The sequence below is a fragment of the Polypterus senegalus genome, chromosome 3, assembly GCF_016835505.1.
Source record: "Polypterus senegalus isolate Bchr_013 chromosome 3, ASM1683550v1, whole genome shotgun sequence".
In the NCBI taxonomy this organism is placed as follows: domain Eukaryota; kingdom Metazoa; phylum Chordata; class Cladistia; order Polypteriformes; family Polypteridae; genus Polypterus; species Polypterus senegalus.
The window spans coordinates 201891196-201906586 of NC_053156.1; the positions used below are offsets into that span (position 1 = coordinate 201891196).

Consider the following 15391-nt stretch of genomic DNA (forward strand, 5'->3'; position numbering starts at 1 on the left):
AAACTGAGCGCACTGCGCACTGAGTTCGCACGGCGCTTTGGTGACTTTGAAGAACAAAAAAAGAATTTTGAGTTGTTTTGCAACCCATTTGCCGTCGATGTGGAAGCTGCACCTGTGCAGATTCAGATGGAGGTGATTGAGCTGCAGTGTAATGGCACACTGAAGGCAAAGTACGATACTGCACGGCCCACACAGTTTATTCACTCCATCCACTGATGAGCACCTGCAGTCCATCCTGAGAATCTCCACAACACAGAACCTCACACCAAACATAAACGAACTTGTTGCCAAAAAAAGATGTCAGGCGTCCAGCTCTGATAAAATGACATAAGAGCAAAGACAACTGAATGATTTGATTTGTTATTGCTGAAAAGAACAAATTTTATTTATATTTCCAGGTTTTGTTATGCAGCATGTTCATATTTGAATTTGTATAATTTTGACAGGATATATTTTTATGGAGAGCAAAATCTTTTGGGATATTTAAAATTTAAGTTTATTTTTTATATAAAATTACATAAGAGTAAAGAAATTTGAATGTTTGTTCTTTTAACATTTACTTTATTTCTAACTTGTATAATTTAGACAGGATATATTTTTATGGAGAGCAAAATATTATAAGTTATTTAAGGTTTGAGTTGATTTATTCCGGAATAATATTCCTGTCGTTTTAATTCATATTTATGTTCCAAAAAGTAAAGTTTTAAAAGTTTTAAAAGTTTAGTTTTAGTGTGTTCAATAAATGTTTATCCTGTTCGGCCCGCGACCTAAAGTGTGTTTTGGATTTTGGTCCTCTGTGCAATTGAGTTTGACACCCCTGATTTAGTCGACACAAATATCTTTGGTTGGAATGTAAGGCGAATTTACTCTTTACATTTGTATGGTGAAGAAAAATTTATGCAATGATGCCTACATTTAACTTACATTCCTACCAAAGATATTTCTGTCGACTAAATAAAAATTCCTTCTATTTAAAATTTAAATAGAACTTGAACAGATACGATAGTTCATAATATTCACGCAGACTTGTACGTAAGAACGGGAGTCATACGTTTTAACAAACAGCGTATTGCACTGATATGAAATAGCCTGCCCATTTAATTATTTAGGAATGAATAAATAAATTAAGATTTTGTACAAATAATGTTTTTCATTTTTCTTCCTTGATGGATTCTGCCACTGCAACAGTTGCTCGCACCCCAAAGAGTGTATATATGGATATGCCTCCCCAGACAATCATTAACCCACCACCAAACTGCTCATGCTGAATGATGTTACAGGCAGCATAATGTTCTCCAAGCCTTCTCCAGACCCTTTCACTTCTGTCACATGCTCAGGGTGAACCTGCTCTCATCTGTAAAAAGCACAGGGCACCAGTGGTGCATCTGCCAATTCTGGTATTCTATGGCGAATGCCAATCGAGCTGCATGCTGCTGGGCAGTGAGCTCAGGGCCCATTAGAGGACATGGGGCCCTTGGGTCACCCTCATGAAGTCTTTCTGGTCGTTTGGTCAGAGACATTCACATCAGTGGCCTGCTGGAGGTCATTTTGTATGGCTCTGGCAGTGCTCATCCTGTTCCTCCTTGCCCAAAGGAGCAGATACTGGTCCTGCTGATGGGTTATGGACATTCTATGGCCCTCTCCAGCTCTCCTAGAGTAACTGCTTGTCTCCTAGAATCTCCTCCATGCCCTTGAGACTGTGCAGGGAGACACAGCAAACCTTCTGGCAATGACACATATTGATGTGCCATCCTGGAGAAGTTGGACTACCTGTGCAACCTCTGTAGAGTCCAGGTATCGCCTCATGCTACCAGTAGTGACACTGACTGTAGCCAAATGCAAAACTAGTAAAGAAACAGTCAGAAAAGATGAGGAGGGAAAAATGTCAGTGGCCTCCACCTGTTAAACCATTCCTGTTTTGGGGGTCATCTCATTGTTGCCCCTCTAGTGCATCTGTTGTTAATTTCATTAACATCACAGCAGCTGAAACTGATTAACAACCCCCTCTGCTACTTAACTGACCAGATTAATATCCCATAAGTTTCATTGACTTTATGCTATACTCTGATTAAAAAGTGTTCCTTTAATTCTTTTGAGCAGTATATATATGTATTTGTGTGTATATGTGTGTGTGTATATATATATATATATATGTGTATATGTGTATATGTATGGATATGTATATATATATGTTTATATGTGTGTGTGTATATATATATATATATATATATATATATATATATATATATATATATATATGTATATATATATACATTGTGGCATCTGGCTGGGGCTGGATCCCGGCCGGGACACCCAGGAGGACCGGAGGAGGGCGTCCGTCCTGGTTATGTTGGGGGTCTCAGGTAAAGGGCTTGGCCCAGCCCTGTAGAGACCCGTGGCCCCTGCCAGGCGGTGCCCCGGTGCCTGGATATCCCTGGAGCCCAGCACTTCCGCCACACCAGGAAGTGCTGGGGGGGAGACGACAGGGGACACCCGGACGGCTTCCGGGTGGGCAGCCGGCACTTCGGCCACACTGGGGCGTGTCTGCGGAGGATTGCCGGGAAGCAGCTGGAGCCCATCCAGTTTCCTATTTAAGGGGCCGCCTCCCTTCAGTTGATGGCAGAAGTCGGGTGGAAGAGAGACGGAGCTGGAGAGAGGACTGGAGGTGGCCAGGAGAGAGAGGCATTGTGAGGCCTGGACATTGGGGGAATGGTGCAAGAGGCACTGGGGTTTGTGGTGCACATAAATTGACTTGTAAATAGTTGTAAATAAAGGGTGTGTAGTGAACTTAAGATGTCCGTCTGCCTGTGTCCGGGTTCAAGTCCACTATATATATATATATATATATATATATATATATATATATATATATATATATATATATATATATATATATATATATATATATATACTGCTCAAAAGAATTAAAGGAGCACTTTTTAATCAGAGTATAGCATAAAGTCAATGAAACTTCTGGGATATTAATCTGGTCAGTTAAGTAGCAGAGGGGGTTGTTAATCAGTTTCAGCTGCTGTGGTGTTAATGAAATTAACAACAGATGCACTAGAGGGGCAACAATGAGATGACCCCCAAAACAGGAATGGTTTAACAGGTGGAGGCCACTGACATTTTTCCTTCCTCATCTTTTCTGATGGTTTCTTCACTAGTTTTGCATTTGGCTACAGTCAGTGTCACTACTGGTAGCATGAGGCGATACCTGGACCCTACAGAGGTTGCACAGGTAGTCCAACTTCTCCAGGATGGCACATCAATACGTGTCATTGCCAGAAGGTTTGCTGTGTCTCCCTGCACAGTCTCAAGGGCATGGAGGAGATTCTAGGAGACAAGCAGTTACTCTAGGAGAGCTGGAGAGGGCCATAGAAGGTCCATAACCCATCAGCAGGACCAGTATCTGCTCCTTTGGGCAAGGAGGAACAGGATGAGCACTGCCAGAGCCCTACAAAATGACCTCCAGCAGGCCACTGGTGTGAATGTCTCTGACCAAACAACCAGAAAGACTTCATGAGGGTGACCAAGGGCCCCATGTCCTCTAATGGGCCCTGAGCTCACTGCCCAGCAGCATGCAGCTCGATTGGCATTCGCCATAGAATACCAGAATTGGCAGATGCACCACTGGTGCCCTGTGCTTTTTACAGATGAGAGCAGGTTCACCCTGAGCACGTGACAGAAGTGAAAAGGTCTGGAGAAGCCATGGAGAACATTATGCTGCCTGTAACATCATTCAGCATGAGCAGTTTGGTGGTGGGTTAATGATTGTCTGGGGAAGCATATCCATGGAGGGTCACACAGACCGCTACAGGCTTGACAAAGGCACCTTGGCTGCCATTAGGTATCAGGATGAAATCCTTGAACCCATTGTCAGACCCTATGCTGGTACAGTGGCTCCTGGTGCACGACAATTCCTGACCTCATGTGGTGAGAGTATGCAGGCAGTTCCTGGAGGATGAAGGAATTGATACCATTGACTGGCCACCTCACTTTCCTGACCTAAATCCAACAGAACACCTCTGGGACATTATGTTTTGGTCCATCCAATGCCACCAGGTTGTACCTCAGACTGTCCAGGAGCTCAGTGATGCCCTGGTCCAGATCTGGGAGGAGATCCCCCACAACACCATCTGTCATCTCATTAGAAGCATGCACTGATGTTGTCAGGCATGTATACAAGAACACAGGGGCCATACAAAGTGCTGCATAATTTTGAGTTGCTGCAATTAAATTTTGGCAAAATGGACTAGCCTGCCACATAATTTTTCACTCTGATTTTTGGGGCGTCTTTGAATTCAGGGCTCTGTAGGTTGATCATTTTCATTTCCATCAAACGATGTGGCATCCTTTCGTTCCTAACACATTACCCAGTCTATATCAGTATAGATATCCAGGAGGATTTCTTTTTCCCATTGAGATCTGATGTGTTTTCAAAGTGTTCCTTTAATTTTTTGAGCAGTTTATATATATATATATATATATATATATATATATATATATATATATATATGACAGTAACACTCATCACTCACAACAGTGACAAAACAATTACATTGACAATCATGTTACGTCATTTTCAAAATGTTTCCTTTTCTTTTTCATTACTTCTTTAACACACTACTTCTCCGTTGCGAAGCGCGGGTATTTTGCTAGTACTCTATAAATCATGCTTAAAAGCAAGGTGAAAATCCTAAATTTAGATGTTTGGTCTTGCACAAATATTATTATAGACTCCCATATTGTGAATAATTTTCAATTTCACTCAAAATTACATGTTAATATATGTTGTTACTAAAATAATTAATACAAGTGTCTTTTTGTTTTACATAAACAAAGGTTAACACATTGCCTCTGGTTTAAAATGTCTAATTTTCCATCCCTTACCTGAATTTGAAAATCTCAATTTTACACAGGTATGATACAGGTGCATTTTATGTATGAGGTTTTACATTAAATGTCTCAATTCAATCTTTCTCACACTGAGCCTTATATTGCAATAAACTAATATTTTATGAAAATAATTATTCTACAGAGGTATAGTCGGCAGGAAATTAAGTAATTTTTGATCAATTACCTTTTCCTCACTGCTGGACACAGTGCCAATCTTTTCAACTTCATCCAGCAAATCTTCAACAGAAAAGCTTCTTTCCATGTGTATTTGTTTGTCACAGTTTTCTTCCCCATCTACCCTACAAAACAGAAAGCATTAGTCAAAGTGAGAAAGAAACTACTACTGACTGTTTACTCAGTCTTATTGCTTTGAATGCATTGCATGACGCAATATGCAGGCAGATGATCCACTGTGGCAATGCCTAACGGAAGCAGCCAGAAGAAGATTTTAAAAACCTGAAAAAAACCTGCATTGCCAAAAGTCCGTAAAAAAATCTAACATCCAAAATAGTGATTTCAATATTCGAATACTGCCATCCTGAAAAGTTGTCTAAGTACTCAATTAATCATGTGAGCCACCAGTCTATATACATTAACTACAAGAACTGAACAAAGATAAATGAATGAATCTGGAAGGTGAAAAGAAATTTGCACTATAGTCCCGAGAGCCAGAAGACATAATCAATTAAATTCATCACCATAAAACATATTTCCACTTTTAACACCAACACAATATATGCTATTAGAAATTTAGCGCAGTTATTGGGATTGGTTGATTTGCTTCAAACCTTTTTCTTTTTTTTTCTTTTTGTAAAACTCTAGTTATGTGTATGGAGTGTTATTTGATTTTAATAAATTCAATAAAATTAGGAAAAAATAAACAATAAATTTAGCACAATTAAAATAAAACAAAATTACAATATTGCCTTTGCTGGGCAAAAAAATGAAATCTAATATGAACATGAAAATATGCTTAAATAAATATATGCATATGCTTAATGAATTAGTTTCTTTTTATACTCACAACATTCTTAAAGCAATAAGATGGCAAATAGTGCCATATTCCTAATGTAGGTGCCTGTCTGTCAAGAGGCTGCCAGGAGAACTCAACTGGGACTCAACTTGAACACAAAGCAGGCTGAGCCATGTTGAAGTTTGGAATTTTATCAAATAAATCAGCATACCCATGTTTTCACAAACTGCTCATTAAGAAAGCTAAATTCTCTGTACTGTATTTACTGTACATTTAGAGAACAGTATAAGAGGTTTTTGTTTTCAAAATGTTACAAAAGTAGTGCTCAATAAAGTTTAATTGCTTAGACACACCTAAACTTCAAGCATTCTGTATAAATGATACTCCCTAAAGCAAAACTGAAGAAAGTCCATATAAAACTTTATGCCATGCATGTACATCTAAATCTTTTAAACTTTGAATCAAAATTTTCAAAACATTTTTACCATTATACACAAACTCATAATTTCACTAAAAGCGGTTTTGAAAACTTTCCTAATATGCATCTAATACTGACAATGGAAATACTTCATGTCTATTCCAGTACTTCCATAACTGTGCATTTTGTATTTAGATTTTCAGAAAACATATCAAAATTAGCTCTGGAGAGAATACATTCTTTTTTCACCTGTGCATTTCTTTATGTACTGAAATTCATTGTACATTGCATAAATCTCATTCAACTTGAGTTGCCAATAACATAACCCTGAATCAGACCAGACTTGCATGACATGCTCTTAAAACCAGACAACCCATGGTGCCATGTTTTGGAAATGTTCTGCTTAAATTTTTTCGGACTCCAATCAAATTTCGCCCTTATCCTCAGGATCACCATAAATTGTAATCCTTAAATAGCTACATTTGGGGTAACACTTCATGGAAAAATCATTGCTTAATGAAAACTATATCTAGATAACCTTCATTACACTGGCATCTTGTTAAAATGGAATCCCTATCTATAGTATATTTGGAAATTCACGTCTTCAAATTATACATTTTTTTTCCTAACTATAGCATAATTGGAAATTCATGTCTTCAAATTATAATTTTTTTCATCAGTAGGCAGCAGTCTATGAATGTTACCCTCAAGTGGCAATATCTATAAATCAATTACTGAATTACAAGGCTGCTAGCCAGTCTACTTCAATATCTGACTGATCTGATAGGGTACAACAATTTGAACATAAATATATGTACAGGACAAAGAAGTAAATAGTAAGTAATGTCTGGCTTAAGACTGTGTTTTACATTGACATTTTGAAAACATATTGGAAAGTGAGACCTTTGTATTTTAAGTTAATTTATTAAAAAAATAAAACCATATAAATTAGGTTTTGCAAAGTGTACTACAGTGCTGTTACTTAAAGAGAATAAAGAAAAAATTGGTCATAAATATGTTTATGATCCTCCTTTCTCTGGTTACCAGAGTGCTTAGGTAAAAGCTACAAATGAAACATCTTTATTTAGACTAATGTGTTACTTCATAAACATTTTATTTGTTACACAATGAGACAAAATATCAAGTTTTCTTTTTGAAACTGTAAACTATGACTTTCTAAGAAAACAATTACAGTATCCGATTTGTTCACTAACACTCAGGAGTCGAATCAATTCAGGCTAAACCTATATGTTGTTTTTTTCTATTACACCTTTCCTGTAGTTCCCGGGAACCTACTGAAAATTTACCAGCACAGCTGGGTCCTGCTCAGAGTTTGAAACCTTGCATCATCCTGGTAACACTTCCATGACTGGCTACAGTCTGATGTCTGATAGGATTAGGCTTGGAATTTATGACCACCTTTTCCTTTTGCCTATAGTTTGCTCTAGCCCTTCCTATACACATATTTTCTTTTGGAAGAGCAGATGAAATTCAGTATTCAGTAAGAAGGAACATTCAGCTGGAAACTTTGTTCAAGCTTGGTGTTCCCAACCTTTGTAATAGCATCAGACGAGTTGCTCTTCTGATTGTTGTGACCTTGAGCTTTTGATAATTTTTCTGTTTTTGAGTGACATTTATGGCTTGTTATAGAAATCTCTTGAGTATGCAGTCAAATTCACTGCAAGGACTTACTCTCCATCTTTTTGGGTGTTGCCAAGATCTTTCATCTTGTATTAATATTCACATCTGAAAGAGAATACCAAAATTACATTTATTAGAACATTTTGCAATTTAAACAAAGATAATATTTAATATAGCATATTAACAAAAAGTAAACAGTTACTTTAGCAGGTCAAGTATAGATGGAGTGTTCAGGTTATTGTTTTCTTATTCAATACCTTAGGCTACTAAATTGACTGCTATGTTAACTGCATTTCTAAACAAAAACAATCTCTGTCTGCCTTAGCATTTTCACTTTGTTTACAAAAGTATTTTCATCCATACTAAAATTATCTAAAGATGTGATTGTCTGCCTACACTGGGCAAGTATGCAGCACAGATGTCTGTAATCTGGCATATACTGTATTACTTTGGCATGATTTTAAGCATTTTTGCATGATTTTCTTAATCAGCCCAAATATAAGCTTCATCAGCATTCATTTCACATTAAGTACGAGAGTGGTTGCAATGCCAAACTGCATCTTATTTTTTAGTTGTTACACAATTCAAAGAATTTCTGTCATGTCAGAAATTTCAGTCGGTTTTCTTGTAGTGAGATGCTCTTAAGCCAATTTTCTGATGATGTCATCAAATTTCCCAAAATTCATTGTGCAATGTGAATTTTACACAAAGTATAATCTGAGCACCCACATCATGTATTGTTAATCAGGTTCAAAGTGCTAGTGTAGTCTGAGCACATACTGTATATGACTGGTGACTATCATGTGGTGTGACTAGTTGTTTAACCATGATTTCTCAAATTCATACAAAATGCAATATAGATGCATACAGGTAAACAACACAACAAGCGTCATAGAAAGCAACTCTTCAATGCCTGACATGTCGAAATATGTTTTTCTTCCGTGATGGGTAACTAATCAGGAAATAAGACATTGTAATGAGCAGGATCCAGTCAAGAAAGAGCCACGTAATAAACATGAACTAATCAGAGTGTGATGGAGTCTGCTAAGTTTTTGCCCTTCCACATTGTCATTTTTAAAACTATGCAGCTTTGGAGAGCACTTTTAGAAGTACAGTACTGTATTCATTTTTGTGAGTTGAAAACGCTAGTATAGTGTGGATGAGAGGCAAAAATGGAGACAAATGTCTGTGTTTTTAAACAAAAATGTAGTAATGTGAACGTGGTTTTACATATTAGGCTACAATGTTTGTCACAGCTAGCTGCAGTCTTAAAACTATATTGAACAAGATTTTCACTTAATAAAAAAGTGGGATAACAGACTTTGCTGTTCAGCAATTACAAATACCACTGACCCATGTACGATTAAAAGTAACAGAATTCTGGTAGCATTCTTTTAATTGTAATAATAATACACTTATTTATATGGAGACTTTGAACAAGCTCAAAGCACTACTGAGATTTTTAAAAAGGCCCTGACACTTTGGGCCATATCAATGCCAAGTGGTAATCACCTTGATTAACATGACAGTCACCAACAAATAGGCCTTAAATAAGGTGAGATGTATACAGAGTTAATCACTGATGTTTGGCACCAGGTTCCATGTTACCTGGTACATTTATGAGCAACCATCAGTTCAAATACACAAAAAACTGAATAAATGGATTCAGTCAAAATGACCCTCTCATAGTCCTATATAAACTTCAAATGCACAGCGTTAAGCTGAAGCTTCTATCCCATTAACCAACTAAGAACATTTTGGAACTGGCCCACACGAAAGATATTCTTCACTTGCTTGCAAAAATACAGACAAACACTGGGCTCCAGATGTCACAATAACCCCTTTCTATACCAAACTCTTTCACCTTTCATTTTAGTTTTGGATTGCTACTTACTTTAACCATTCCCCTTAGACAATTAACCAATTGTAACACAGAATTAAAAAGTAAACAATCTTAAGCAAATTACTGTAGTTATTTCTTTCTAAGCTAGTACTTCATTTGATACTGCTCATCCACTCCTCTGTGGCACAGTGCAAAAAAAAAACAATTACTGGCATTGCCTTGGCAAAATACCTACACCATACTGAAAATAATTGTTAAAAGACTGTAACATGCAAAAGATTTGTTATTAAACTTAGCTAAGTTCCCCATGTCTCACACAAGAGCAGCTAGGCTAGTGCCAGCTGCATAATACATCTGCCAAATTGCAAAAAGCACAGCAATTAACAATGTAAAACTGTCTTGGCTATTATTAATGGAAACAAAGAAACAGCAACATTAACTATCAGATGTCTTACTGAAGCCGACAATTCAACCTCTGGCTGCATTTTATTTTACATGTTCCTACTTCTTCATTTGTCAGTGTGAATCTTCCTGTTAGTTTAGTTTGTGTATCATTTTAATCCATTTCAAACACATTCATCTGTACCTAAAGTACGTATAATAATGTAGTCCTACTTGTTCAATAGAAAGACAGCATGGAGTAAAAACTTACATAGATATTTAGATATTTAGTGTTTTGAACCCAGTGTTCTGGAGCTGTGAAAAAGCAGGCCTGGCACTGCACCAAAGTGTTGCAAACACCTAGGGTATCAGAACATAATTATTGTCACCTAGGTTCCAAGCTTAGATACCAAGCTAAAGAACCTGGAAAATAGATACTACCAAAGCAGGTATAAGTCACTTGGGAAATGTAACTACTAATCTAATACTACAGCTCTACTGACACCTAGATATCAGCTATTGACAAGCACATGCATTAAATATGTCTATTTGATACCATTATTTGTTAATACACTAACTAAACTCCCATTTTGCTAACATTAAAAAAAACACATGAAAATGAAGGCACATACTAATACAGTATTCCAATTAATTATGGTTGCTCTTAGGTGACTGTTTCTTACAGGCTTCTTACTTTACTTAATCCATTGCTTTTTAATTATCAAAAGGACAGAGTGTAGTCAGGACTGAAGAGGAAGTTAGCTGCCCAGGCCTGGATATAAGATGTGCCACAAAAAAATAAAAGGTATTAAAACATGGTTTATTGAAGCAAAAGCACACATGGGAGTCGATATAAAGATAACTCAATAAGTGTATAAGAAAATGGCTGGATGGATAATTGGATGGAGATTGCCAAATATTTAGCACTAGGGCTAAGGAAATGAGTCCGTCTCTGTCTTTCTTTTCTTTTTCCTCCCTTTAGCCGCCTCGTGCTGTAGCAATCAACCACCATGCCCCCTCACTAAGATGCAAGCGCGGCGATTATTTATTTAAAACTGGCCTCTTGAAGTGAGCTGTGGACCCGCTATATGATTTGTACGTGGTCCGAGACGTTCGTGACGCGAGGTTCCACTGCATACGGTAACTTTCTTCCAATCTAAAAATCTAAAATATTAAGATCTGTCTGTCTGTCATATGATTACTTGCAAACTACTGGGGCTGAACCTAGATCTTAGTCTTAAAAAAGACATGGAAGTACATAAACAAGGAAGAAGTAATCCTAAATATAAGCTGATATATTCTGGAAATTAAAAAAATTTAGGTTGTGGCAACCTAGTGGCCAAAAAAGTTAATTGTAGTATTAGCATCGTCCCTACAAGCCCTTCTATTGATAATCGCTCAAGACATGGTACGTGGTCAGAATTCATAATCAAGCTAAGTATTGTGTTACTGATCATTGAACATCAAACTTTAATAAATATAAATAAACTAGCAAAATACCCGTGCTTCGCAGCGGAGAAGTAGTGTGTTAAAGAAGCAATGAAAAAGAAAAGGAAACATTTTGAAAATAACGTAACCTGATTGTCAATGTAATTGTTTTGTCACTGTTGTGAGTGATGAGTGTTGTTGTCATATATATATATATATATATATATATATACATATATATATATATATATATATATACACACATATATATATATATACATGTATATATATTTATTTACTTACACACACACACATACATATATATATATACATATCTATACATATACACATATATACACATATACACATATCTACATATATACACATACATATGCATACACACATACATACATACACACACATATATACACACAAATACATATATATACATATACATACATATCTACATATATACACACACAGCTATTTCAGTATCAGTGCAATACGCTGCTTGTTAAAACGGATGACTCCGCTCTTACATGCAAGTCTGCGTGGATATTATGAACTATCGTATTTGTTCAAGTTCTATTTAAATTTTAAATAGAAGGAATTTTTATTTAGTCGACAGAAATATCTTTGGTAGGAATGGTAAAAACAGACAGGAATATTATTCCTGAATAAATCAACTCAAAAAACTTATAATATTTTGCTCTCCATAAAAATATATCCTTTCTAAATTATACAAGTTAGAAATAAAGTAAACGTTAAAAGAACAAACATTCAAATTTCTTTACTCTTATGTAATTTAATATAAAAATAAACTTAGATTTTAAATATCCCAAAAGATTTTGCTCTCCATAAAAATATATCCTGTCAAAATTATACAAATTCAAATATGAACATGCTGCATAACAAAACCTGGAAATATAAATAAAATGTGTTCCTTTCAGCAATAACAAATCAAATCATTCAGTTGTCTTTGCTCATATGTCATTTTAGAGCTGGACGCCTGGCATCTTTTTTTGGCAACAGGTTCGTTTATGTTTGGTGTGAGGTTCTGTGTTGTGGAGATTCTCAGGATGGATTGCAGGTGCTCATCAGTGAGGCGACTCCTGTGTGCTGTTTTGTTAGTCTTTATCACTGAGAAGAGCTTCTCACACAGATATGTGCTACCAAACATGCACAAGGTTCGAGCCGCATGTAGACGGACTTTTTGTTCTTCAAAGTCACCAAAGCGCCGTGCAAACTCAGCAGTGCGCTCAGTTTATCAGCAAAGTGCGATTTGGGAACACCGTAGTGACGACTTGGTTTAACATTACTTGGCAACAGGGTTGCACTGGTGCATTTGTGTCTCCCATAAAAGCAGCTTCACTTGAAATCACTTTGTGATTGTGCACGGGTAAAACGTCCGCTGAAGTGTCAGATTCTTATTTAATTCTTCTGCTTTCTGTATCTTCTGCATTGCATTCAGGTTACCCTGATGTTTTGTCTCATAGTGCCGTCTTAGATTAAATTCTGTAATTACAGCCACATTAGCTCCACAAATGAGACACACGGGTTCAGTAAACATATACTCAGCCTCCCATCGGTTTTTAAAGGCTCTATTTTCAGAATCAACTTTTCTCTTCAGCATCGTGTGAACTTGCAGCATCATAAGCTAGACTTGATTAACGTGGTAAGTGTTCGGCAAGGCAGCTGAAGCGCTGCATTATGGGATCTGTAGTTTATTGTGTTACCAGCGCTTCATATATCCGGGCCATTAATAACAATAATACAGTATATAAAATGATCTCGCGGCGGATATAATTACACGCGGGCGGATGTGGCCCTGCCCTTGAGTTTGACACATATGGACTAAATAGAACTTGAAAAGATATATTTTTCAAATGTGATCGAGCAATTCAGATAGAGTTGACGCACTACAGCCTGCATGCCTCAATAAGTCATCCTCCCTCGCTCTTACTTTTTTACCGTTCATCTAATGAATACACTGAGTATGGCTTTACCAAAACAATCATTGATGGCGAATAAAGTATCCATTATTCGAGTATGTAGATCGGGATATATATATACATATATATATACCGCGTCATAGCGAGAAGTAGTGTGTTAAAAAGCTAGAAAAGAAAAGGGAACATTTTAAAAATAACGTAACATGACTGTCAATATACAGTATTTGTTTTGTGAGTGTTACTGAGTGTTGCTGTCATCAAGGATTTGATTATCATTATTTCTTTCAATCAGGTTCGTATTTGTAGGATGTGTTGTGTTCAAGTTACATTCCGTGTTTGTCAATCGTTGTAAAGATGACAGGTTTCATTCATCGATTCGTTTCTTACTGCATCAATAAACAGCTCGTCTTCTTCTTTATCTGAGACCTGACACACTGCATGCACGGGTTTTTACACTGTCTTCCTTTAGCGGGACATTGACTTTTTCCACCGTGTGCTTTGTTTCCGCAGTAGCTGGATTTATGAATATGCTTGTATCAGACGCTTCATATTTTTTGCTGCCTTTTCAATTGTGTAATTCGGTTTTTGTTCAGCCTCTTTGGAACTGTTGCTTTTTATCTGTGCACTGCGTCAGTTCACGTGAGCCACTCGGTGTACATGCATCGAAGGTTCCCAGCTGTGCTGGTGCCATCTCGTGCTATGTCCATGGCTGTATTTAATGTTACCTTAGTCCTTTCTCTCGCAGTTTCGCTGAGTTTGTGTCAAACACCCCCCTGACCATCTCATCTTCCTCTCCATAAGCACAGTCCTTCACCCGTGAATATTTAGTGGGAGTTTGCTATTGGATTGCCGCTGACGGACGGCCTTATATGGGCAGGCACTAAATTACAAACGCCAGCGGAAGCCTGTCTATGAACTTAATTTAAAGTGTAGGTTTACATCGTGCTTTGTTTCAAGTAGCAGAACTCATGAATATGGTTGTATATGTCACTCGCTCGCTTCTTATTGTTTCGCTGCCTTCTCAATTATATAATGCATGTCTTCCTGGTTTTCTATGTACTGCGTGATTACGTGGGAGGCGTGATGATGTCACACGAAACTCCGCCCCCACGGCGTTCAAGATCATCTCCATTACAGTAAATGGAGAAAAACTACTTCCAGCTATGACCATTACGCGTAGAATTTCGATATAAAACCTGCCCAACTTTTGTAAGGAAGCTGTAAGGAATGAACCTGCCAAATTTCAGCCTTCTACCTACACGGGAAGTTTGAGAATTAGTGATGAGTCAGTGAGTGAGTGAGTGAGTGAGTGAGTGAGGGCTTTGCCTTTTATTAGTATAGATGATAGCAAATTGTATGAAACAACAAGTGATAACCACCATAATAGCAGAAAGAAAAAGAAGTGCAGTAATATCTGCTGAGCATCAAGCAAATCGCAGGTGATTGATGAAAGGCAAGAAATAAGATGAAGGCAAATTAGTGCACATTGAAAACAAAAAAATGTGTTGTCAAAATAGTAAAATTTTCATTGCTCGAGATCAGCCACCAGAAATGATAAAATTCATTATAATTTCTAGATGAACTAAAAGTAGTAACACAGGAGGTGTTAATATTTCTTTATCTTTAATTGATTTTATTTGCATTATATATTAGAACTGTGGGTCCACATGTTTCACTAGTTAAGAATAATAGATTAAGAAGAGAAGATGAAAATCCCAGACTGTCTGAATGAGCTTTTATAGGTTTGATAGGTTTAGATTGTCAAATGGTAGACCATAAATAGCAACATATGCAGACAGATTAAATTCTTCAAGATTTATGTCAGAAAATGTATCAAAATTAGGCTAGAAGGGAAC

General features: G+C 37.0%; 1 protein-coding gene across 2 annotated transcripts in view; it reads right to left on the bottom strand.

The window, feature by feature from the left end:
• The window catches only part of ubxn2a (UBX domain protein 2A), a 72890-nt gene that overhangs the window by 47124 nt on the left and 10375 nt on the right, over nt 1–15391 (bottom strand). For both annotated transcript variants that reach the window (XM_039748368.1, XM_039748369.1), the window contains 2 exons: nt 7983–8036; nt 5084–5198 (listed from right to left, as the gene is read on the bottom strand). In XM_039748368.1, the coding sequence (XP_039604302.1) occupies nt 5084–5198; nt 7983–8017 (150 nt within the window). In that variant the 5' untranslated portion in view covers nt 8018–8036. The remainder of the gene's footprint in view (nt 1–5083; nt 5199–7982; nt 8037–15391) is intronic.